General features: G+C 59.4%; 2 protein-coding genes across 2 annotated transcripts; both read left to right on the top strand.

The window, feature by feature from the left end:
• Nucleotides 1–6122: 6122 nt before the first annotated feature.
• Nucleotides 6123–10354, top strand: LOC128154226 (sperm-associated antigen 4 protein-like). The gene is made up of 8 exons (XM_052814491.1): nt 6123–6146; nt 6348–6388; nt 6644–6740; nt 7381–7474; nt 8032–8144; nt 8804–8971; nt 9332–9421; nt 10211–10354. The coding sequence occupies exons 1-8, from the start codon at nt 6123–6125 to the stop codon at nt 10325–10327; spliced, it is 744 nt and encodes a 247-aa protein (XP_052670451.1). The 3' UTR covers nt 10328–10354.
• Nucleotides 10355–17859: 7505 nt separating this feature from the next.
• Nucleotides 17860–21640, top strand: LOC128154225 (sperm-associated antigen 4 protein-like). The gene is made up of 8 exons (XM_052814490.1): nt 17860–17865; nt 18067–18107; nt 18363–18459; nt 19100–19193; nt 19751–19863; nt 20527–20694; nt 21055–21144; nt 21389–21640. The coding sequence occupies exons 1-8, from the start codon at nt 17860–17862 to the stop codon at nt 21638–21640; spliced, it is 861 nt and encodes a 286-aa protein (XP_052670450.1).
• The last annotated feature ends 1055 nt before the right edge of the window (nt 21641–22695 follow it).

Genomic DNA, 22695 nt, shown 5'->3' with positions numbered 1-22695 from the left:
CTTATACACAGTTATCTCAATACACCCCATACTCACACATACCAAGGGTCACCCCGTTCACAACATCGTTCAACACCATGACAAATGCCTCAGTTCTCCCTTAAGATCTCTTGCTTAACACTGTGTAGTTAATCAGCTCAAAACCAGTTTTGAGCTAGCAAAAAAAGAACTATATACATGCTATCTGTTTCCCCTCGGTCTGCGGTTATACAAAGACCGACAAAGTGGTTAAAGATTATAAATTCAGCGAGGGTCACATTTTACTATGCGACTCTAGCATTGTTTTATATTGACACGAATCAGGTGAACACATTTCACAAAGTATAAACCTGATAATTAGAATAGGTACAGCTGACATATTTTCCAGGATGTTCCTTCTTCAAGGATAGCCAACTCCTCATGAGAAGTTCTCTAACTCATGGCTTCTAACAACCTCAGGGACGGTCACCCTGATCCTAGACATTGTGCACCTATTTGGTTTTCTTAGTGTGTGCGACATCTAACTTCACTAAATTCTTCATCAATTTTTAACCCTCTACTTGCGTAGATAACATTGGGACAGCTCTTCGGGGCTCCCCGGGCCGGGGGTTGGCAGCTCCTCCCTCACTTTCCCGACAGCGGGGCCGGAGGAGCAGACGGAACGGTTTGGCCTAGCACCTTCCCGGCATCCGGGCTGTTGGTTTGTCGGTGAACCCGTCGTTTCTGTAAAACGGGTGTGGGGAGCCTGTCTGACTGGCCTGTCGGAAAGCCCATTCCTCAGCCCATGAACGTCCCCGTTCTAGATCTCGCCACTCTCTGTCGGGGGTCCTTTTGTGTCACATTGATAAGTGTCGACGGGGAATTTTCGAGCGTTTTGCCCCGTGTTATTCTGACCTCCCCGTGGCATTTGGACGACCCTGACCTGTCGCTCCTTTTGATGGACCACCGTCTCTGGGGCTCCCAGAAAGGCTGTCCAGTTCTGCAGCCCTTGAGGTGTTCCCGTCGTGGGCTCCACCCAGGTTAGGGTTGGGTTGCATAAGGTTAGGCTCTTTGGTCCCCCAGGCGCTGCAACACTTTGGTTTTCCCTCCCGCTGTTGCTACTGGGGACATCGTGTCTGGGGGTGTGGCGCCTTCTCCATTACGGACATCCCGGGCAGCCAGTCTCGCTGTCCACTCGGAAAGCTCGTCCAAAGGATTGCAGGGATGGGGAAGGTTAGCAGCCCACGTTCCTGGCGGCTGTCTAACAGCATGTAGTATTGGGAGGGCGTCAGGGTAGCGGGAGCATTCCCTGGGTGTTGTCGGAGGATCCCAAGGGGTTCCTGAGAGGTGGGGCTGGTGGGTGGGCGTGCCAGGGTGCTATTGTGATGCCTTGAATGAAGGCTGGAGCTGAAAGACTCCATTGTATTTTGTAGCGCTTTTAATTTGTGCTTGCTTGAGCGACTTTGAAGCTTTTGGTATGTAAGAAAACCTTGAGGTTTGTTAACAGTATGCACAAATAGATGAGAAGCCTTAAGTTCTGCTGAGCTTTGTGATTAAAACCTGCCAGGGCCAGCTAACTAGGAAGAAGAGATGAACCACCCCTGAGATGACCCGCACTGCGCGTGCCTTAAGAGAGAGTTCAATTAGCGGACACCAAGAAAATGACCACCAGAGGGTTTCAAAGACCCCAAAAGACCACCGACCCATTTAATAGCGCATGCCCCAAAGGGCGGACACTATGTAAATAATTTCTGGGAAATTACATGAATAGGTACAACAGTTTGGGGAAATGTAATGAATATGTATATATTAGAACAATATAAGCTTTGCTTGCTGTGGGTAACGGTATGCACGCAAGGAGGAGCTATGCCCCGTGCATCCAGCGCTGCAATAAAGAATGCCTGCTTTCTAAGACTCCAAAACTGAGCCTTAGAGAGTTTCTTCGACCGGCTTTTTCGGTAGCAATTGTAGTTGTCACGTGAGGTTAGTAGGGTTGCTGGGTCATCCCAGAGAAGCCACTGGGGTCTCTAGGTCAGCCCAGAGGAGCTGTTGTGCATCTTGTTGAGGAGAAGGGGGCACGGTGGCCCTGGGCAGTTGCCCACAGGCCACCGTGGGAGGCGGAGTCCCCCCGTGTCAATGTGGAGCCTGAGGGGCCCAGCCCCAGGCGGGATGCTGCCATCGCTGCCCGATCCCACAGGAACCCCCTTCCAGAGCTGGACAAGGGAAGCCCGTTCCTACCCAGAGGATCACACCCAAATACCGCCCAACTGCCCGAGTGCGAGAGCCGCCCAGCCTGCCGCAAGGCCCCCAGGCGCCCTTTGCTGCCAGGGCCCTCCTGCCATCAATGGCACTGGCAGCTCTGCTGCCTGGACGGCCCACTGCACGGGGGCGGCCCAGGGGTCCGGGCAGGCCTGGGCTGCCCATGGGGAAACGGGCACCTCGTGCTCCCCTGCAAAAGCGGGTGGCATGGCTGGGTAAGCTGCAGCCCCGCACCGCCCCAGCGCAGCTTGGGCCTGCACCGGCGTGGGACTCCCACCGGCCAGTGAGGGGGGACATGGCGGGGCTGTGCTCCATGCGCCCTGTGTCCCCGTGCTGCCATGCTGGGACCCTGGTACAGGCCGCGCTGCCCAGTGGTCCCAGCGCAGCCCGTGGCCCTGCGCAGGGACCCTCCTGGGCCCTCGTGAGACAAGGAAGGAGCCCACTCCTATTTCAAACGAGGGAAGTCAAGCCAGAATCAGCAAGGGCGAGAAACAAAACGGTCCTTGTTAACCAAGACGTACCGCTGGGCCCCTGACAGCACATCTGGGCTATTGGGTTTTTCTCCTTGGCGCACGAAACGGTTGCAAGGGGAGAAACGCCGCCGGAAGCATGGGGCGAGAGCAAAGTCCCCTTTCCAGCGCCCTTTCTGGTTACCCGAGGATGCCCGGGAGAGCTGGAACCCTCCCCGGCAGGCCAGGCCAGGCCAGGCAGCCAGACCCGGCAGGGGAGCGTGGCAGGGTTCGGGGGGGCCCACAGGCATGGGCTCCCACCGCCCGGGAGGGCCGCAGCCGTCTTGCCCCAGGGGAGACCACGGGGTCTCCCTGCCCTGCTCAGCCCTGGGGAGCCCCATTGTGACGTCAGAGCCACTGCCACTGTGAGGTCAGAGCTGGCCGCCCACACAGCCCTGTGGCGGGCCAGGAAGGATCCCACAGCTGCCGTGTGGCTGTTGCCCTGGGCAGGCGCACTCCTGCTGGGGGGCAGCGTGGGGCTGCTGCCACCGGCGCTGGTTTTGCCCGGACAGGCCGCACTGCTGGGGCTGAGGAGGAGGAAGAGCTGAGCGGGGAGCCTGCCTTTGCCCAGGGATGGCGAGGAGAAAGGCCCCCCAGAGAAGACGCCAAGGGGCCTCCGAAGGCTCCTTGGGGAATGAGGCCGACCAACAGCCGGCAGGAGAGGCAGCGGGGCCGAGCCGCTGCCAGACGAGTAGGTACGAAGTGGGCTGCTCCTGCCCGGGGCTTCAGGTTAGGGTGGTAGCACGGACGTGGCCTAGCACGGTCAGTGGGGAAGCATGGGGAAGCCGACAGAGGTTTTCTGAAGAGCCCCGTGGCTTGCAAAGCCCCCGTCTGTGGGGATGGGTCTGGGCTGAAAGCCCGGCTCTCTCTCCCGGCCAAAAGCCAGGGTGCGGCAGGGGCTTTTGGGGAGGCGGTAGCCTCGTGCTGCAGGGGTCGGAGCCCAGCCCTGCTAGCAGCACAGGGAGATTTTGCTGCGCGGGGGGGCCAAGCCCCTGGGACCTGAGACTGGCCCCCTCGGGACGCTGAGGCACAGTCCTGCCTGGCTGAGGGGGGCAGCTGTGCAGAGAGGAGAGGGGCTGGGAGACCGGCAGTGCCCAGGGAAGAAGTGGGGGGCCGCGGTGGGGGACAGCAGCCTGTGCCCCCTCCCCGAACGGCCACTGAGAGGTGCCTGCCAAGGGGCGGGTTAGTGCCAGGGCCCAGGGAGCAGGGAGGGACGGGGTGGGAATCGGGCTGTGCTGCCGGGTCGGCTTCCCAAGGCGGGGGACTGCCGCTGCCAGCTTGCTTCCTCTTCTCCCGCTGCAGGCCTGTAAAGCAAAGGATGGGGAAAGGAGAGGAGGGGACCCCTAGAAGCAGCCCAGCTGTGCTGCCCTCTCTCGCTGCTGCTGGGACGGCCCGTCCTCTGGCAAGGGCCTCCGCTCAGGCTACTCCTGAGCCCACCTCGGCTCCCGTGGCGTGGGGACGGTGGGCAACCGGCATTTGTCTTTTTCCTCCCACAGTAACCTCTGCATAGAGATGGAGGTGCTGACCCTGCCTTCGATGCCAGCTGCCGGCTCAGCCATTCAAGGGCCTGCCAAGTGGCGCGACAAGGCCACAGAAATTGCAAGTAAGCTCAGCACTGCTGCTTGCCGCGAAGTCCTCTGGGGTGAACTTGGAGAGCTGCAGTGTGCCAGAGCTCTGGCCAGATGTCACAAGTGGCAGGAGAAGTGCAGGCTGCCCTGCTGCTCTTTGCCCCAGGGAGGGAGTGGGTAGGACTCGGTGCCCGCCTCCCCACAGGGAGCTGCAACACGTGTGGCTGGGCATCCTAGTGAAGAGACCTCAAGAGACAGGCCTAACTTTTGTCTGGTTTCTTTGCCCAGGGACGGCCTTCAGCCTTGCTTGCCAGCCGGCAGGTGCCCTTGTCTCCCTGTGGAGACACATGCTGAGCACACGCGTCTTCGCCGTGTACGTACTACATGTTTCTGCTGTGGACGGGGGGAGAAAGGGGATGTCTGAGGGTCAGTGCAAGCCAAGGGGAGGGCAGAGGGTGTTGCCCAGCCAGCAGCTGGGGCTCCCACTCGGGCGCTGCTCGTGCTGTGGCCAAGAGCAAAGCCCCTCGGCAGTCTCACTCCCACGCATTTGCTGGAGCCCCAAACTTTGGCTGCGGTAGGACAAACTGCCACGTAGCCGGACGCTCGGGTGCGGAGCCAAGCCTCTGCAGGGAAGGGTTTTCCCCAGCTCCAGCAAGAGACCGTGTGGGTCGGGGAGGGCTCTGGGAGGAAAGCCAGACAAGGCTCCTGTGCTTCCCCGCTGTGCGGCAAAACAGCCCTGAGAGAGATCGGTGTGATCGCAAGTGAGAACAGGCGTGCTTTCTCAGCCAAAGAGAGAGCGGGGTCCACACCAGAAAGACTGCTGAGAAGCTGAAAAGCAGGTCTTCATTTGCTCGACCTCTTTACCTCCCGGGATCATTTGCATTCCCTTTCGGAAGGTGCTCCTGGAGCCCGCCCTTTGGGGAAGATCTGCCGGCAGCGTTGAACGGTGTGGACAGAAATCGTGTTCCTCCTGGGCGCTGCTCTGTCAGCTCTCCTGTCAGCAGCAGGCTTCCAGAACGGTGGCTTTTTGGCCTGAAAAGGGAAATCTACCTGTGCAGGGGCTCGCCCGAGACTTGGGTCATTGACAGCCACAGGACTCCCTCTTTTCCAGGCAAAAGATGGCCCTACAGAAGAGGTTCTTGAAAGTTGTCATCTTGTTGCTCCCAGTGGCTCTTGGTGAGTTCCCATGGGCAAACACCCGAGAGCGACAGCCTGGCTGTGCTGGATGCCAGCTTTCAGCTGGCCAGCTTTCCTTTTGGGCCAGTATGGGCGGAAACTCCCGTGGCCCAAGTGCTTCGTGAGTATGTCCTTGACTGGGACCGGCTTTCGGACTACCAGGAAGACTGGCAGTCTCCCAGCCGTGCTGCTGCTCTGGCCGCTGGTCCGAATGGCTTGCTTAGTCTGCAAGTCTGCGAGAGAAGGGTGTAGGCTTCCAAGCCCGAACTGGGGATTCCCAGAGGGGAGGGGCCATGCAGGGGGGCCGATGGAGAGGTACCTCTCCTAGCCCATGCAGCCTGGTCTTGGTGCTCGCTGAAGCAGTGAGGGGAGATGGGGAATAGCTCTGGGGCACCGAGCACACCTGAAGATCACGCCTGCGCAGTGCCCTCAAGCCTGGGCTGATGACCCCCAGTCAGAGGCGCGTCCTCTCTCTGCACCCCACGTTCCCCACCTCCTCAGCTAACCTGCTGCCCCACCCCCCAAGGCAACAGGGAGGAGACAAGGGGACTGCAGGGTTCGCTGGCAACCCTAGTCAGATAACCGTCTCTTGGTGATGTGAATTGCAGCTGGCGTTTACTGCAGGACCTCACTGCCACTGTGGACCTGGACCATGCGGGCCAAGGGACTGATGGAGGTCGGTGACTCTTGTGGGACGGGCACCTCCTGCAAGGGAGCGTTGCTGACAGTGGCTGGATAAATCACGGGCTCTTCTGCTTCCATGCAGGGTGACCCAAAGAAGCAGCAGCTTGTGCCGTGTCTTCCTAGGGAAGCCTCTCCTGGGAAGCCCCGGCAGCTCTGGTAGTGGATGCTCTAACGGAGCGTTTTTCCCTTTCAGGAGCTGACGTGTGAGTCTGCAGCAGAATGGAAGATGCAGCGGTAAGAGATGTTGCCTGAGCTGGAACTGGCTCTGTGCAGAAGCGTCAGCCGACCTCGTGCTAGCTGCACTCATTTTCCTAACAGCCAGGGCTCCCGTGCTTCCCCCCTGCCTTTGCCTTTTGCTCAACCTGGTGCAGAAGGGAAGCACTCGCAAAGCAGGGAAAGCACCTGTGTCTCTCCTCCTTGCTGAGCTCAGACACCCCCCCAGAGGGGATGGGCTGCTCTCTGACAAGATCTGCTTTCTTGTTCCTGCAGGCACTTGTGCGCTTTGTTGGCGGAGCAAAACCAGAAGATGCAGCTTCTTCTGGAGGAGGTGGCTCAACTGAGGGCGGAGATCAGCAGTGCCAAGAAGGTGAGCCTGCGTTTTGGGGAAGGAGGCTTGGCTGGGCAGAACCCCCCGAGAAGGTACTCCGTGGGGTTGTTGGTGGGGTCGGACTGCTGACTGCAGCAACCCAGCCTTTACCCCAGGGGCTTTGCTGGGTGAGCTTCTGCGCTGCACAGGCCCTTCTCCAGCCCCAGTCTAACCGGGCCGCTTCAGGCAGCGGAAAACTCCCGACAGCCTTCCCTTGGCACACCATTGCCTCTGGCTGCTCTGGCCGGGCCCCTTCAGGCAGCGGAGAACTCCCGACAGCCTTCCCTTGGCACACCATTGCCTCTGGCTGCTCTGGCCGGGCCCCTGAGGCAGTGGTGAGACCCAGGCACGCTCACGAGGCCAGCCATCGCTTGCAGGGCCTGAGCCCGGCTCCCGGCTGACCTGGAGAGCGTGGAGGGTGGGGATGAGGGTGTGGGGACCCTCGTCAACCCACCTCGGGGCCACGGCCACAGATACTGTTCCTCAGTCCTCGCGGCTCATGTCAGCAGCAGAGAGTCTTGCATCTCCGTGGACAAGGCTTGCCTTGCATTTCTGACGCTGACCCTTTGCCTCCGCGGGCGCTAGTAGCCACGCTGAACTGCCCGCTGATGCGGTCCTTTTCTGTGTTCCTTTATGGCAGCGTTCCCAGGAAGGTCAGGAAGTGAACCAGGCAGCGTCCAAGACGGCTTTGGAAGTCTATGTCGAGATGTCTGACTGGGCCCTGAAAAGCTCTGGTATGGACACAAGCAGCCCAGTCTCCTTGCCCTGCGCTTGTCTGTAGCGCTCCCCAGAGGAGCCTGTGCTCCAGGCGCTGCTCTCCAAAGTGGGGGAGCTTCAACGCTTCACGGGGTCCAAGAGCAAAGCTGTGGCAGAGTGGGTCTCTCAGACTCCCTCCCAGTCCTGCCCTCGGCCTCCGCACGCGTGCCTCTGGTGCTGCCCTGGCACGCGTTCCTGTGCTGATGGAGGGGCTCTCTTCCTCTCCCCTGCATTTGAAAAGGGAATGGCTGGGCCGTCCTTTGCTGCCCACGCAGCAAGCCCTCAGCTTTGGTCTGCTGTCATTCACACGGGCACCTGCTGTCTCCCAGACCCCTCAGACCTTCTCCTCGTGGCACTGTGAGAGAAGAAGTCACCAGGCACGTGGATGCCGTCGTTCCCCTGCGCAGCTGGGCACCCCCACCAGCGTGGTGACTGACAGACGTGGAGCTGGCCGGCGGTGGCACAAATAGTGTCTGAGCACCAAGTCCTCCTCGTCTGTGGCCTCTTGCAGTCACCTGCTCTCCCTTCCTTACAGGTGCCACCATCGACATGCAGAGAACTTCTGAGACCTACAACTGCAAAGAGAATTGGGGCTGCAGGGTTTTATGGTTCTTTCGCCCTGCCAACCCTCCTGATACTATCTTGCAGGTATCGTAGCAGAAATCATCAGTGCTGGTTTCCTTCCTTTTCCCTTCCTTCCTCCCTTCCTCCCTTCCTTCCTTCCTTCCTTCCTTCCTTCCTGTGAAGTTGGGGACCAACCTCAGGGGCTTTCCCCTCAGTCCAGTGGTACTGCTCAAGCTCAGCGTGTTGATCAGGTTCCTGAAACCAAAGCTCAAACACAGGGCTGGGCTTGCTAGAAAGAAATCAGTGGTTCCCCTCAGGAGGGGAACAGAGCTGAACTGAGCTGAACTGCTGCATCTCACCCATAGTCCTCTGCCACAGCTGAGTGAAAGAGCTTCTCCCTGGTGACCCCGTTTCCACACTCATCCCTAACAGCGCCTTTTCAGGGGTGGGAGGCGGGAGGTGGGGGGTGCCCTGCAGAGCCACTGGGCAGAGACGTGTTTCTGCTCGGCCCTGACTAGGATGGTTTCCTAAGCGGTATTCTCCTCTGCGCCATAATACTGAGAGCCCCCTTTGTCAGGCAGGGAAGAAGGCCTCCTGCCTTTGTCCATTTCCTCACAGGCGCCTCACTTTCGAGCTGAAATAGACCCCACAGACGCACCGGTGCCTAAGCTTCAAGCTACGTGGGCAGCTGTGTTGGCCCCAACACTCTCTCACCCTTCATCGCTCTCGCGTTCTGGTTGCAGCCGGATCTTTCCCCAGGAGACTGCTGGCCTTTACAAGGGCCTCAGGGCCAGGTGGTCATCAGGTTGCCAGCACGAGTCCACCTGACCGCCGTCACGATGCAGCACATCTACAAAGAGGTCTCTCCATCTGGGACCGTCACCAGCGCGCCCAGAGACGTCGCTGTCTTTGTAAGTCTCTGCTGGGCGCTTCTGGTGGGGATCTGGCCCCGGGGAAAAGCCATGACCGGGTCTTGCTTGCTTGTGTGCATCCGCGGAGCTTTGTGTCCTGCTCTCTCCTGAGCACTGCAGTGCCCCAGCGGGATACTTCAAAGGCTCTAGAGGTTTCATCCCTCTTAAGACTTGTTCTGGCCAAGCACCTGGGGGTTCTTGACCAAAACTCAAGGCAGAGACTGAGCTGCGCCCTAACCAGTGCTAGACTACTGCTAGAGCCGCAGGAGAGGCTGGGCAGATAACAGGGCCGATCCAGCGCGTACGTTCCCTCTTTGTCGGGATGAGTCTGAGCTGCTCTCCTTGTGCTTTGCCCCCAAGGGAGTGGATGCGGACGGAGAAGAGGAAACTCTCCTTGGGACGTTCACGTACAACGTGGAAAAAGAGGCCACTCAGACCTTCCCTCTGAAGGTAGGGTCCAGGCACGGGGACAAGAGCAAAACAGGTTTGCCTGCAAGTCCATGGCAGGAAGAGAGTGAATGCTTTCTCCCTGGGCAGAGGGGCCCGGACCACCGCTGAGAGAGACCCGGCGGGGTTGGGAGGGCTGAGTAGCACGCGGTGGTGGCAGCAAAAGGATAGCAAGGGCAGGGCAGGGCCAGGCCCGTGGGAGCACGAGTCCTGAGAGATCCCTGGCTGCACCCACTGCCTTCAGCAGAGCCAGCTGCACACGCGGCCACTCCACCCAAGCAACGGCTTTGTGCCGTGGAGAAATGGACGCCTGGCGGCGAAAGCCGTCGGGCAGCACCGCCGCTCCATCCTGTGGCCTGCTGGCAGGCTGGACAGTGTCCTCTCCTCCCAGCATAGCATGCCCCTTCTCTCCCGGTGCTCTCACGCCTGCCGGGAGGAAAGCAGGCAGAGCAGACAGCGGGAGCTTGGTGGCCTTGCATGCCGGCTGCCCCCTGCATAGGAGCACCTCCCCGGCCTCTCTGTCAGCACAGAGCAAGCAGCAGAGGGAAGGGGCAGAGGGAAGGGAGACGCAGCCCCAGCCGGGCCGGCATGCAGAGGATGCCAGCCAGGTGCCTTCCCCCTCCCCGTCTCCCCAGCCTGCCCAGCAGCCCCGGTGCCAGCAGCGAGCCTCACATTTCCACAGCCGCTTCCAAGAGCTTCCTCCTGAGCAGGAGCAGGGCTGGCAGGGGGAGATACGTTGGTTGCATTGTCGCTCTTAACGTCCCCGTTTCCTTTTCCCTCTTTTCTTCGCAGGACGCGCCGCTTCCCAGAGCCTTTTCATATATCAAACTTCTCGTGAAGAGCAACTGGGGAAACCCAGCGTACACCTGCATTTATCGAGTGCAGGTTCACGGGAAGATGGCAAACTAGAAAGCCTCAGCCGCAACCCAAGAAGAAAAAGCAAGACAGACGTAAAAAAGCGAAGAAAAACGGGGGCGGGGGGGAAATAAAACAAAAGAAGAAGATGTGGCAATTGAGATCGGCGTAGAAGACCTGTCTCCAAAGTGGGGTGCGCAGGAAGGTCCATTGGGGGGCGGGCGGGAGTGTGTGGAAAAGGTCAGAACGTGATTGTTTCCTAAAACAGAGGGCGATATTAAGCATTCCTAAGACTTAACCTAGCGAGGAGGCTCCGCAAGGAGCACCAGCCTCGGGCAGGCAGAAGGACCCGGCTTCTGTTACGAGCAGGGAGACTGCCACCCGCCCCCAGAGCCGGCTCTGCAGGAGCTCTCCCAGGAGCCCGCCCACCCTCGTCCGGGCTTCTCGGCCAATGGCGCCCGCCAGGCGGTGACAGGCAGGGCCCCCCGCCAGCCACTGCAGAGCCCTTCTCTGGCCCCGCCCCGCCCCGCCCCGGCCCCGCTGGCGTTGCAACTGGGCAGCCTGCAGGCGCGGGTTGCGGGCCGAGCCCCGAGCCTCGAGCCTTGGTGTCGTCCCCAAAGGGGGTGTCGGTACGCGGTGTGCAATGAGCCAGTCTCACGCACAGAGACGAGATATTGTTGATTACAAAGCTGTGCAAGTTTGGGTGCTAGGTGGTAGCTCCACAAAGCTAGCACGCCTGGGGATTCTCCAGAGTTCCTTTTATATACATCCTTATCAGTTGGTAGGTTTCCTCAGACTGCCCTCTAATGCCCATCGGTTAGTAAGTTGCATATGGTTACACAATCTTTACTCTTACCACGCGTGCTCTGTGAGTAAGGGTCTCCGCCTGGGCCGGGGTCTCCTGCCCAGTGGGTGTCATTTTCAGCATTACAATGAGGGTAGTTTGCTTAAGGACCCAGTTTAGCTGACTATCCAAAACGAAGTATGTGATAAATGATTTAGTCCCAAACCGGATTTTAATTAAAGTTTACAATTTATTAAATGAATAAAGGCAAGCAAACAGCGCTGGGTGCGCCAGGAGCCTCTGCTCTACCAAGACGCGTGCTGTGAAAAACAACACAGCTTCTTTTACAGTCTAGCATTAGTTACATATTCATAATAGGCGTGTTCTCCCTAAAAAACTTTCCACCTCCTGGCTGCGCAGGTGCAGTAGTTCTTTTTGTATCTTTTCAAACTCTCCCCAGCAACCAGGGGGTCCTCCAGGCAATGCATCTCCGACCAGGCTCCCCCACTGCTCAGGCACAACAGCAGACATCTTGTGTAACAGCCGACACCCTGCACAATACCAGCTGTGGCTACCAAAACCCAAACAAGTTCAACAGCAAGACATAGCAGACACTTCCCTTTTAACAAATGCATATAACAAATTGCTTATACACAGTTATCTCAATACACCCCATACTCACACATACCAAGGGTCACCCCGTTCACAACATCGTTCAACACCATGACAAATGCCTCAGTTCTCCCTTAAGATCTCTTGCTTAACACTGTGTAGTTAATCAGCTCAAAACCAGTTTTGAGCTAGCAAAAAAAGAACTATATACATGCTATCTGTTTCCCCTCGGTCTGCGGTTATACAAAGACCGACAAAGTGGTTAAAGATTATAAATTCAGCGAGGGTCACATTTTACTATGCGACTCTAGCATTGTTTTATATTGACACGAATCAGGTGAACACATTTCACAAAGTATAAACCTGATAATTAGAATAGGTACAGCTGACATATTTTCCAGGATGTTCCTTCTTCAAGGATAGCCAACTCCTCATGAGAAGTTCTCTAACTCATGGCTTCTAACAACCTCAGGGACGGTCACCCTGATGCTAGACATTGTGTACCTATTTGGTTTTCTTAGTGTGTGCGACATCTAACTTCACTAAATTCTTCATCAATTTTTAACCCTCTACTTGCGTAGATAACATTGGGACAGCTCTTCGGGGCTCCCCGGGCCGGGGGTTGGCAGCTCCTCCCTCACTTTCCCGACAGCGGGGCCGGAGGAGCAGACGGAACGGTTTGGCCTAGCACCTTCCCGGCATCCGGGCTGTTGGTTTGTCGGTGAACCCGTCGTTTCTGTAAAACGGGTGTGGGGAGCCTGTCTGACTGGCCTGTCGGAAAGCCCATTCCTCAGCCCATGAACGTCCCCGTTCTAGATCTCGCCACTCTCTGTCGGGGGTCCTTTTGTGTCACATTGATAAGTGTCGACGGGGAATTTTCGAGCGTTTTGCCCCGTGTTATTCTGACCTCCCCGTGGCATTTGGACGACCCTGACCTGTCGCTCCTTTTGACGGACCACCGTCTCTGGGGCTCCCAGAAAGGCTGTCCAGTTCTGCAGCCCTTGAGGTGTTCCCGTCGTGGGCTCCACCCAGGTTAGGGTTGGGTTGCATAAGGTTAGGCTCTTTGGTCCCCCAGGCGCTGCAACACTTTGGTTTTCCCTCCCGCTGTTGCTACTGGGGACATCGTGTCCGGGGGTGTGGCGCCTTCTCCATTACGGACATCCCGGGCAGCCAGTCTCGCTGTCCACTCGGAAAGCTCGTCCAAAGGATTGCAGGGATGGGGAAGGTTAGCAGCCCACGTTCCTGGCGGCTGTCTAACAGCATGTAGTATTGGGAGGGCGTCAGGGTAGCGGGAGCATTCCCTGGGTGTTGTCGGAGGATCCCAAGGGGTTCCTGAGAGGTGGGGCTGGTGGGTGGGCGTGCCAGGGTGCTATTGTGATGCCTTGAATGAAGGCTGGAGCTGAAAGACTCCATTGTATTTTGTAGCGCTTTTAATTTGTGCTTGCTTGAGCGACTTTGAAGCTTTTGGTATGTAAGAAAACCTTGAGGTTTGTTAACAGTATGCACAAATAGATGAGAAGCCTTAAGTTCTGCTGAGCTTTGTGATTAAAACCTGCCAGGGCCAGCTAACTAGGAAGAAGAGATGAACCACCCCTGAGATGACCCGCACTGCGCGTGCCTTAAGAGAGAGTTCAATTAGCGGACACCAAGAAAATGACCACCAGAGGGTTTCAAAGACCCCAAAAGACCACCGACCCATTTAATAGCGCATGCCCCAAAGGGCGGACACTATGTAAATAATTTCTGGGAAATTACATGAATAGGTACAACAGTTTGGGGAAATGTAATGAATATGTATATATTAGAACAATATAAGCTTTGCTTGCTGTGGGTAACGGTATGCACGCAAGGAGGAGCTATGCCCCGTGCATCCAGCGCTGCAATAAAGAATGCCTGCTTTCTAAGACTCCAAAACTGAGCCTTAGAGAGTTTCTTCGACCGGCTTTTTCGGTAGCAATTGTAGTTGTCACGTGAGGTTAGTAGGGTTGCTGGGTCATCCCAGAGAAGCCACTGGGGTCTCTAGGTCAGCCCAGAGGAGCTGTTGTGCATCTTGTTGAGGAGAAGGGGGCACGGTGGCCCTGGGCAGTTGCCCACAGGCCACCGTGGGAGGCGGAGTCCCCCCGTGTCAATGTGGAGCCTGAGGGGCCCAGCCCCAGGCGGGATGCTGCCATCGCTGCCCGATCCCACAGGAACCCCCTTCCAGAGCTGGACAAGGGAAGCCCGTTCCTACCCAGAGGATCACACCCAAATACCGCCCAACTGCCCGAGTGCGAGAGCCGCCCAGCCTGCCGCAAGGCCCCCAGGCGCCCTTTGCTGCCAGGGCCCTCCTGCCATCAATGGCACTGGCAGCTCTGCTGCCTGGACGGCCCACTGCACGGGGGCGGCCCAGGGGTCCGGGCAGGCCTGGGCTGCCCATGGGGAAACGGGCACCTCGTGCTCCCCTGCAAAAGCGGGTGGCATGGCTGGGTAAGCTGCAGCCCCGCACCGCCCCAGCGCAGCTTGGGCCTGCACCGGCGTGGGACTCCCACCGGCCAGTGAGGGGGGACATGGCGGGGCTGTGCTCCATGCGCCCTGTGTCCCCGTGCTGCCATGCTGGGACCCTGGTACAGGCCGCGCTGCCCAGTGGTCCCAGCGCAGCCCGTGGCCCTGCGCAGGGACCCTCCTGGGCCCTCGTGAGACAAGGAAGGAGCCCACTCCTATTTCAAACGAGGGAAGTCAAGCCAGAATCAGCAAGGGCGAGAAACAAAACGGTCCTTGTTAACCAAGACGTACCGCTGGGCCCCTGACAGCACATCTGGGCTATTGGGTTTTTCTCCTTGGCGCACGAAACGGTTGCAAGGGGAGAAACGCCGCCGGAAGCATGGGGCGAGAGCAAAGTCCCCTTTCCAGCGCCCTTTCTGGTTACCCGAGGATGCCCGGGAGAGCTGGAACCCTCCCCGGCAGGCCAGGCCAGGCCAGGCAGCCAGACCCGGCAGGGGAGCGTGGCAGGGTTCGGGGGGGCCCACAGGCATGGGCTCCCACCGCCCGGGAGGGCCGCAGCCGTCTTGCCCCAGGGGAGACCACGGGGTCTCCCTGCCCTGCTCAGCCCTGGGGAGCCCCATTGTGACGTCAGAGCCACTGCCACTGTGAGGTCAGAGCTGGCCGCCCACACAGCCCTGTGGCGGGCCAGGAAGGATCCCACAGCTGCCGTGTGGCTGTTGCCCTGGGCAGGCGCACTCCTGCTGGGGGGCAGCGTGGGGCTGCTGCCACCGGCGCTGGTTTTGCCCGGACAGGCCGCACTGCTGGGGCTGAGGAGGAGGAAGAGCTGAGCGGGGAGCCTGCCTTTGCCCAGGGATGGCGAGGAGAAAGGCCCCCCAGAGAAGATGCCAAGGGGCCTCCGAAGGCTCCTTGGGGAATGAGGCCGACCAACAGCCGGCAGGAGAGGCAGCGGGGCCGAGCCGCTGCCAGACGAGTAGGTACGAAGTGGGCTGCTCCTGCCCGGGGCTTCAGGTTAGGGTGGTAGCACGGACGTGGCCTAGCACGGTCAGTGGGGAAGCATGGGGAAGCCGACAGAGGTTTTCTGAAGAGCCCCGTGGCTTGCAAAGCCCCCGTCTGTGGGGATGGGTCTGGGCTGAAAGCCCGGCTCGCTCTCCCGGCCAAAAGCCAGGGTGCGGCAGGGGCTTTTGGGGAGGCGGTAGCCTCGTGCTGCAGGGGTCGGAGCCCAGCCCTGCTAGCAGCACAGGGAGATTTTGCTGCGCGGGGGGGCCAAGCCCCTGGGACCTGAGACTGGCCCCCTCGGGACGCTGAGGCACAGTCCTGCCTGGCTGAGGGGGGCAGCTGTGCAGAGAGGAGAGGGGCTGGGAGACCGGCAGTGCCCAGGGAAGAAGTGGGGGGCCGCGGTGGGGGACAGCAGCCTGTGCCCCCTCCCCGAACGGCCACTGAGAGGTGCCTGCCAAGGGGCGGGTTAGTGCCAGGGCCCAGGGAGCAGGGAGGGACGGGGTGGGAATCGGGCTGTGCTGCCGGGTCGGCTTCCCAAGGCGGGGGACTGCCGCTGCCAGCTTGCTTCCTCTTCTCCCGCTGCAGGCCTGTAAAGCAAAGGATGGGGAAAGGAGAGGAGGGGACCCCTAGAAGCAGCCCAGCTGTGCTGCCCTCTCTCGCTGCTGCTGGGACGGCCCGTCCTCTGGCAAGGGCCTCCGCTCAGGCTACTCCTGAGCCCACCTCGGCTCCCGTGGCGTGGGGACGGTGGGCAACCGGCATTTGTCTTTTTCCTCCCACAGTAACCTCTGCATAGAGATGGAGGTGCTGACCCTGCCTTCGATGCCAGCTGCCGGCTCAGCCATTCAAGGGCCTGCCAAGTGGCGCGACAAGGCCACAGAAATTGCAAGTAAGCTCAGCACTGCTGCTTGCCGCGAAGTCCTCTGGGGTGAACTTGGAGAGCTGCAGTGTGCCAGAGCTCTGGCCAGATGTCACAAGTGGCAGGAGAAGTGCAGGCTGCCCTGCTGCTCTTTGCCCCAGGGAGGGAGTGGGTAGGACTCGGTGCCCGCCTCCCCACAGGGAGCTGCAACACGTGTGGCTGGGCATCCTAGTGAAGAGACCTCAAGAGACAGGCCTAACTTTTGTCTGGTTTCTTTGCCCAGGGACGGCCTTCAGCCTTGCTTGCCAGCCGGCAGGTGCCCTTGTCTCCCTGTGGAGACACATGCTGAGCACACGCGTCTTCGCCGTGTACGTACTACATGTTTCTGCTGTGGACGGGGGGAGAAAGGGGATGTCTGAGGGTCAGTGCAAGCCAAGGGGAGGGTCAGTGCAAGGCAAGGGGAGGGCAGAGGGTGTTGCCCAGCCAGCAGCTGGGGCTCCCACTCGGGCGCTGCTCGTGCTGTGGCCAAGAGCAAAGCCCCTCGGCAGTCTCACTCCCACGCATTTGCTGGAGCCCCAAACTTTGGCTGCGGTAGGACAAACTGCCACGTAGCCGGACGCTCGGGTGCGGAGCCAAGCCTCTGCAGGGAAGGGTTTTCCCCAGCTCCAGCAAGAGACCGTGTGGGTCGGGGAGGGCTCTGGGAGGAAAGCCAGACAAGGCTCCTGTGCTTCCCCGCTGTGCGGCAAAACAGCCCTGAGAGAGATCGGTGTGATCGCAAGTGAGAACAGGCGTGCTTTCTCAGCCAAAGAGAGAGCGGGGTCCACACCAGAAAGACTGCTGAGAAGCTGAAAAGCAGGTCTTCATTTGCTCGACCTCTTTACCTCCCGGGATCATTTGCATTCCCTTTCGGAAGGTGCTCCTGGAGCCCGCCCTTTGGGGAAGATCTGCCGGCAGTGTTGAACGGTGTGGACAGAAATCGTGTTCCTCCTGGGCGCTGCTCTGTCAGCTCTCCTGTCAGCAGCAGGCTTCCAGAACGGTGGCTTTTTGGCCTGAAAAGGGAAATCTACCTGTGCAGGGGCTCGCCCGAGACTTGGGTCATTGACAGCCACAGGACTCCCTCTTTTCCAGGCAAAAGATGGCCCTACAGAAGAGGTTCTTGAAAGTTGTCATCTTGTTGCTCCCAGTGGCTCTTGGTGAGTTCCCATGGGCAAACACCCGAGAGCGACAGCCTGGCTGTGCTGGATGCCAGCTTTCAGCTGGCCAGCTTTCCTTTTGGGCCAGTATGGGCGGAAACTCCCGTGGCCCAAGTGCTTCGTGAGTATGTCCTTGACTGGGACCGGCTTTCGGACTACCAGGAAGACTGGCAGTCTCCCAGCCGTGCTGCTGCTCTGGCCGCTGGTCCGAATGGCTTGCTTAGTCTGCAAGTCTGCGAGAGAAGGGTGTAGGTTTCCAAGCCCAAACTGGGGATTCCCAGAGGGGAGGGGCCATGCAGGGGGGCCGACGGAGAGGTACCTCTCCTAGCCCATGCAGCCTGGTCTTGGTGCTCGCTGAAGCAGTGAGGGGAGATGGGGAATAGCTCTGGGGCACCGAGCACACCTGAAGATCACGCCTGCGCAGTGCCCTCAAGCCTGGGCTGATGACCCCCAGTCAGAGGCGCGTCCTCTCTCTGCACCCCACGTTCCCCACCTCCTCAGCTAACCTGCTGCCCCACCCCCCAAGGCAACAGGGAGGAGACAAGGGGACTGCAGGGATCGCTGGCAACCCTAGTCAGATAACCGTCTCTTGGTGATGTGAATTGCAGCTGGCGTTTACTGCAGGACCTCACTGCCACTGTGGACCATGCGGGCCAAGGGACTGATGGAGGTCGGTGACTCTTGTGGGACGGGCACCTCCTGCAAGGGAGCGTTGCTGACAGTGGCTGGATAAATCACGGGCTCTTCTGCTTCCATGCAGGGTGACCCAAAGAAGCAGCAGCTTGTGCCGTGTCTTCCTAGGGAAGCCTCTCCTGGGAAGCCCCGGCAGCTCTGGTAGTGGATGCTCTAACGGAGCGTTTTTCCCTTTCAGGAGCTGACGTGTGAGTCTGCAGCAGAATGGAAGATGCAGCGGTAAGAGATGTTGCCTGAGCTGGAACTGGCTCTGTGCAGAAGCGTCAGCCGACCTCGTGCTAGCTGCACTCATTTTCCTAACAGCCAGGGCTCCCGTGCTTCCCCCCTGCCTTTGCCTTTTGCTCAACCTGGTGCAGAAGGGAAGCACTCGCAAAGCAGGGAAAGCACCTGTGTCTCTCCTCCTTGCTGAGCTCAGACACCCCCCCAGAGGGGATGGGCTGCTCTCTGACAAGATCTGCTTTCTTGTTCCTGCAGGCACTTGTGCGCTTTGTTGGCGGAGCAAAACCAGAAGATGCAGCTTCTTCTGGAGGAGGTGGCTCAACTGAGGGCGGAGATCAGCAGTGCCAAGAAGGTGAGCCTGCGTTTTGGGGAAGGAGGCTTGGCTGGGCAGAACCCCCCGAGAAGGTACTCCGTGGGGTTGTTGGTGGGGTCGGACTGCTGACTGCAGCAACCCAGCCTTTACCCCAGGGGCTTTGCTGGGTGAGCTTCTGCACTGCACAGGCCCTTCTCCAGCCCCAGTCTAACCGGGCCGCTTCAGGCAGCGGAGAACTCCCGACAGCCTTCCCTTGGCACACCATTGCCTCTGGCTGCTCTGGCCGGGCCCCTTCAGGCAGCGGAGAACTCCCGACAGCCTTCCCTTGGCACAGCATTGCCTCTGGCTGCTCTGGCCGGGCCCCTGAGGCAGTGGTGAGACCCAGGCACGCTCACGGGGCCAGCCATCGCTTGCAGGGCCTGAGCCCGGCTCCCGGCTGACCTGGAGAGCGTGGAGGGTGGGGACGAGGGTGTGGGGACCCTCGTCAACCCACCTCGGGGCCACGGCCACAGATACTGTTCCTCAGTCCTCGCGGCTCATGTCAGCAGCAGAGAGTCTTGCATCTCCGTGGACAAGGCTTGCCTTGCATTTCTGACGCTGACCCTTTGCCTCCGCGGGCGCTAGTAGCCACGCTGAACTGCCCGCTGATGCGGTCCTTTTCTGTGTTCCTTTATGGCAGCGTTCCCAGGAAGGTCAGGAAGTGAACCAGGCAGCGTCCAAGACGGCTTTGGAAGTCTATGTCGAGATGTCTGACTGGGCCCTGAAAAGCTCTGGTATGGACACAAGCAGCCCAGTCTCCTTGCCCTGCGCTTGTCTGTAGCGCTCCCCAGAGGAGCCTGTGCTCCAGGCGCTGCTCTCCAAAGTGGGGGAGCTTCAACGCTTCACGGGGTCCAAGAGCAAAGCTGTGGCAGAGTGGGTCTCTCAGACTCCCTCCCAGTCCTGCCCTCGGCCTCCGCACGCGTGCCTCTGGTGCTGCCCTGGCACGCGTTCCTGTGCTGATGGAGGGGCTCTCTTCCTCTCCCCTGCATTTGAAAAGGGAATGGCTGGGCCGTCCTTTGCTGCCCACACAGCAAGCCCTCAGCTTTGGTCTGCTGTCATTCACACGGGCACCTGCTGTCTCCCAGACCCCTCAGACCTTCTCCTCGTGGCACTGTGAGAGAAGAAGTCACCAGGCACGTGGATGCCGTCGTTCCCCTGCGCAGCTGGGCACCCCCACCAGCGTGGTGACTGACAGACGTGGAGCTGGCCGGCGGCGGCACAAATAGTGTCTGAGCACCAAGTCCTCCTCGTCTGTGGCCTCTTGCAGTCACCTGCTCTCCCTTCCTTACAGGTGCCACCATCGACATGCAGAGAACTTCTGAGACCTACAACTGCAAAGAGAATTGGGGCTGCAGGGTTTTATGGTTCTTTCGCCCTGCCAACCCTCCTGATACTATCTTGCAGGTATCGTAGCAGAAATCATCAGTGCTGGTTTCCTTCCTTTTCCCTTCCTTCCTCCCTTCCTCCCTTCCTTCCTTCCTTCCTTCCTTCCTTCCTTCCTGTGAAGTTGGGGACCAACCTCAGGGGCTTTCCCCTCAGTCCAGTGGTACTGCTCAAGCTCAGCGTGTTGATCAGGTTCCTGAAACCAAAGCTCAAACACAGGGCTGGGCTTGCTAGAAAGAAATCAGTGGTTCCCCTCAGGAGGGGAACAGAGCTGAACTGAGCTGAACTGCTGCATCTCACCCATAGTCCTCTGCCACAGCTGAGTGAAAGAGCTTCTCCCTGGTGACCCCGTTTCCACACTCATCCCTAACAGCGCCTTTTCAGGGGTGGGAGGCGGGAGGTGGGGGGTGCCCTGCAGAGCCACTGGGCAGAGACGTGTTTCTGCTCGGCCCTGACTAGGATGGTTTCCTAAGCGGTATTCTCCTCTGCGCCATAATACTGAGAGCCCCCTTTGTCAGGCAGGGAAGAAGGCCTCCTGCCTTTGTCCATTTCCTCACAGGCGCCTCACTTTCGAGCTGAAATAGACCCCACAGACGCACCGGTGCCTAAGCTTCAAGCTACGTGGGCAGCTGTGTTGGCCCCAACACTCTCTCACCCTTCATCGCTCTCGCGTTCTGGTTGCAGCCGGATCTTTCCCCAGGAGACTGCTGGCCTTTACAAGGGCCTCAGGGCCAGGTGGTCATCAGGTTGCCAGCACGAGTCCACCTGACCGCCGTCACGATGCAGCACATCTACAAAGAGGTCTCTCCATCTGGGACCGTCACCAGCGCGCCCAGAGACGTCGCTGTCTTTGTAAGTCTCTGCTGGGCGCTTCTGGTGGGGATCTGGCCCCGGGGAAAAGCCATGACCGGGTCTTGCTTGCTTGTGTGCATCCGCGGAGCTTTGTGTCCTGCTCTCTCCTGAGCACTGCAGTGCCCCAGCGGGATACTTCAAAGGCTCTAGAGGTTTCATCCCTCTTAAGACTTGTTCTGGCCAAGCACCTGGGGGTTCTTGACCAAAACTCAAGGCAGAGACTGAGCTGCGCCCTAACCAGTGCTAGACTACTGCTAGAGCCGCAGGAGAGGCTGGGCAGATAACAGGGCCGATCCAGCGCGTACGTTCCCTCTTTGTCGGGATGAGTCTGAGCTGCTCTCCTTGTGCTTTGCCCCCAAGGGAGTGGATGCGGACGGAGAAGAGGAAACTCTCCTTGGGACGTTCACATACAACGTGGAAAAAGAGGCCACTCAGACCTTCCCTCTGAAGGTAGGGTCCAGGCACGGGGACAAGAGCAAAACAGGTTTGCCTGCAAGTCCATGGCAGGAAGAGAGTGAATGCTTTCTCCCTGGGCAGAGGGGCCCGGACCACCGCTGAGAGAGACCCGGCGGGGTTGGGAGGGCTGAGTAGCACGCGGTGGTGGCAGCAAAAGGATAGCAAGGGCAGGGCAGGGCCAGGCCCGTGGGAGCACGAGTCCTGAGAGATCCCTGGCTGCACCCACTGCCTTCAGCAGAGCCAGCTGCACACGCGGCCACTCCACCCAAGCAACGGCTTTGTGCCGTGGAGAAATGGACGCCTGGCGGCGAAAGCCGTCGGGCAGCACCGCCGCTCCATCCTGTGGCCTGCTGGCAGGCTGGACAGTGTCCTCTCCTCCCAGCATAGCATGCCCCTTCTCTCCCGGTGCTCTCACGCCTGCCGGGAGGAAAGCAGGCAGAGCAGACAGCGGGAGCTTGGTGGCCTTGCATGCCGGCTGCCCCCTGCATAGGAGCACCTCCCCGGCCTCTCTGTCAGCACAGAGCAAGCAGCAGAGGGAAGGGGCAGAGGGAAGGGAGACGCAGCCCCAGCCGGGCCGGCATGCAGAGGATGCCAGCCAGGTGCCTTCCCCCTCCCCGTCTCCCCAGCCTGCCCAGCAGCCCCGGTGCCAGCAGCGAGCCTCACATTTCCACAGCCGCTTCCAAGAGCTTCCTCCTGAGCAGGAGCAGGGCTGGCAGGGGGAGATACGTTGGTTGCATTGTCGCTCTTAACGTCCCCGTTTCCTTTTCCCTCTTTTCTTCGCAGGACGCACCGCTTCCCAGAGCCTTTTCATATATCAAACTTCTCGTGAAGAGCAACTGGGGAAACCCAGCGTACACCTGCATTTATCGAGTGCAGGTTCACGGGAAGATGGCAAACTAGAAAGCCTCAGCCGCAACCCAAGAAGAAAAAGCAAGACAGACGTAAAAAAGCGAAGAAAAACGGGGGCGGGGGGGAAATAAAACAAAAGAAGAAGATGTGGCAATTGAGATCGGCGTAGAAGACCTGTCTCCAAAGTGGGGTGCGCAAGAAGGTCCATTGGGGGGCGGGCGGGAGTGTGTGGAAAAGGTCAGAACGTGATTGTTTCCTAAAACAGAGGGCGATATTAAGCATTCCTAAGACTTAACCTAGCGAGGAGGCTCCGCAAGGAGCACCAGCCTCGGGCAGGCAGAAGGACCCGGCTTCCGTTACGAGCAGGGAGACTGCCACCCGCCCCCAGAGCCGGCTCTGCAGGAGCTCTCCCAGGAGCCCGCCCACCCTCGTCCGGGCTTCTCGGCCAATGGCGCCCGCCAGGCGGTGACAGGCAGGGCCCCCCGCCAGCCACTGCAGAGCCCTTCTCTGGCCCCGCCCCACCCCGCCCCGCCCCGGCCCCGCTGGCGTTGCAACTGGGCAGCCTGCAGGCGCGGGTTGCGGGCCGAGCCCCGAGCCTCGAGCCTTGGTGTCGTCCCCAAAGGGGGTGTCGGTACGCGGTGTGCAATGAGCCAGTCTCACGCACAGAGACGAGATATTGTTGATTACAAAGCTGTG

The sequence above is a fragment of the Harpia harpyja genome, chromosome 19, assembly GCF_026419915.1.
Source record: "Harpia harpyja isolate bHarHar1 chromosome 19, bHarHar1 primary haplotype, whole genome shotgun sequence".
NCBI lineage: Eukaryota > Metazoa > Chordata > Aves > Accipitriformes > Accipitridae > Harpia > Harpia harpyja.
This window is presented reverse-complemented; position numbering and strand designations above follow the sequence as displayed.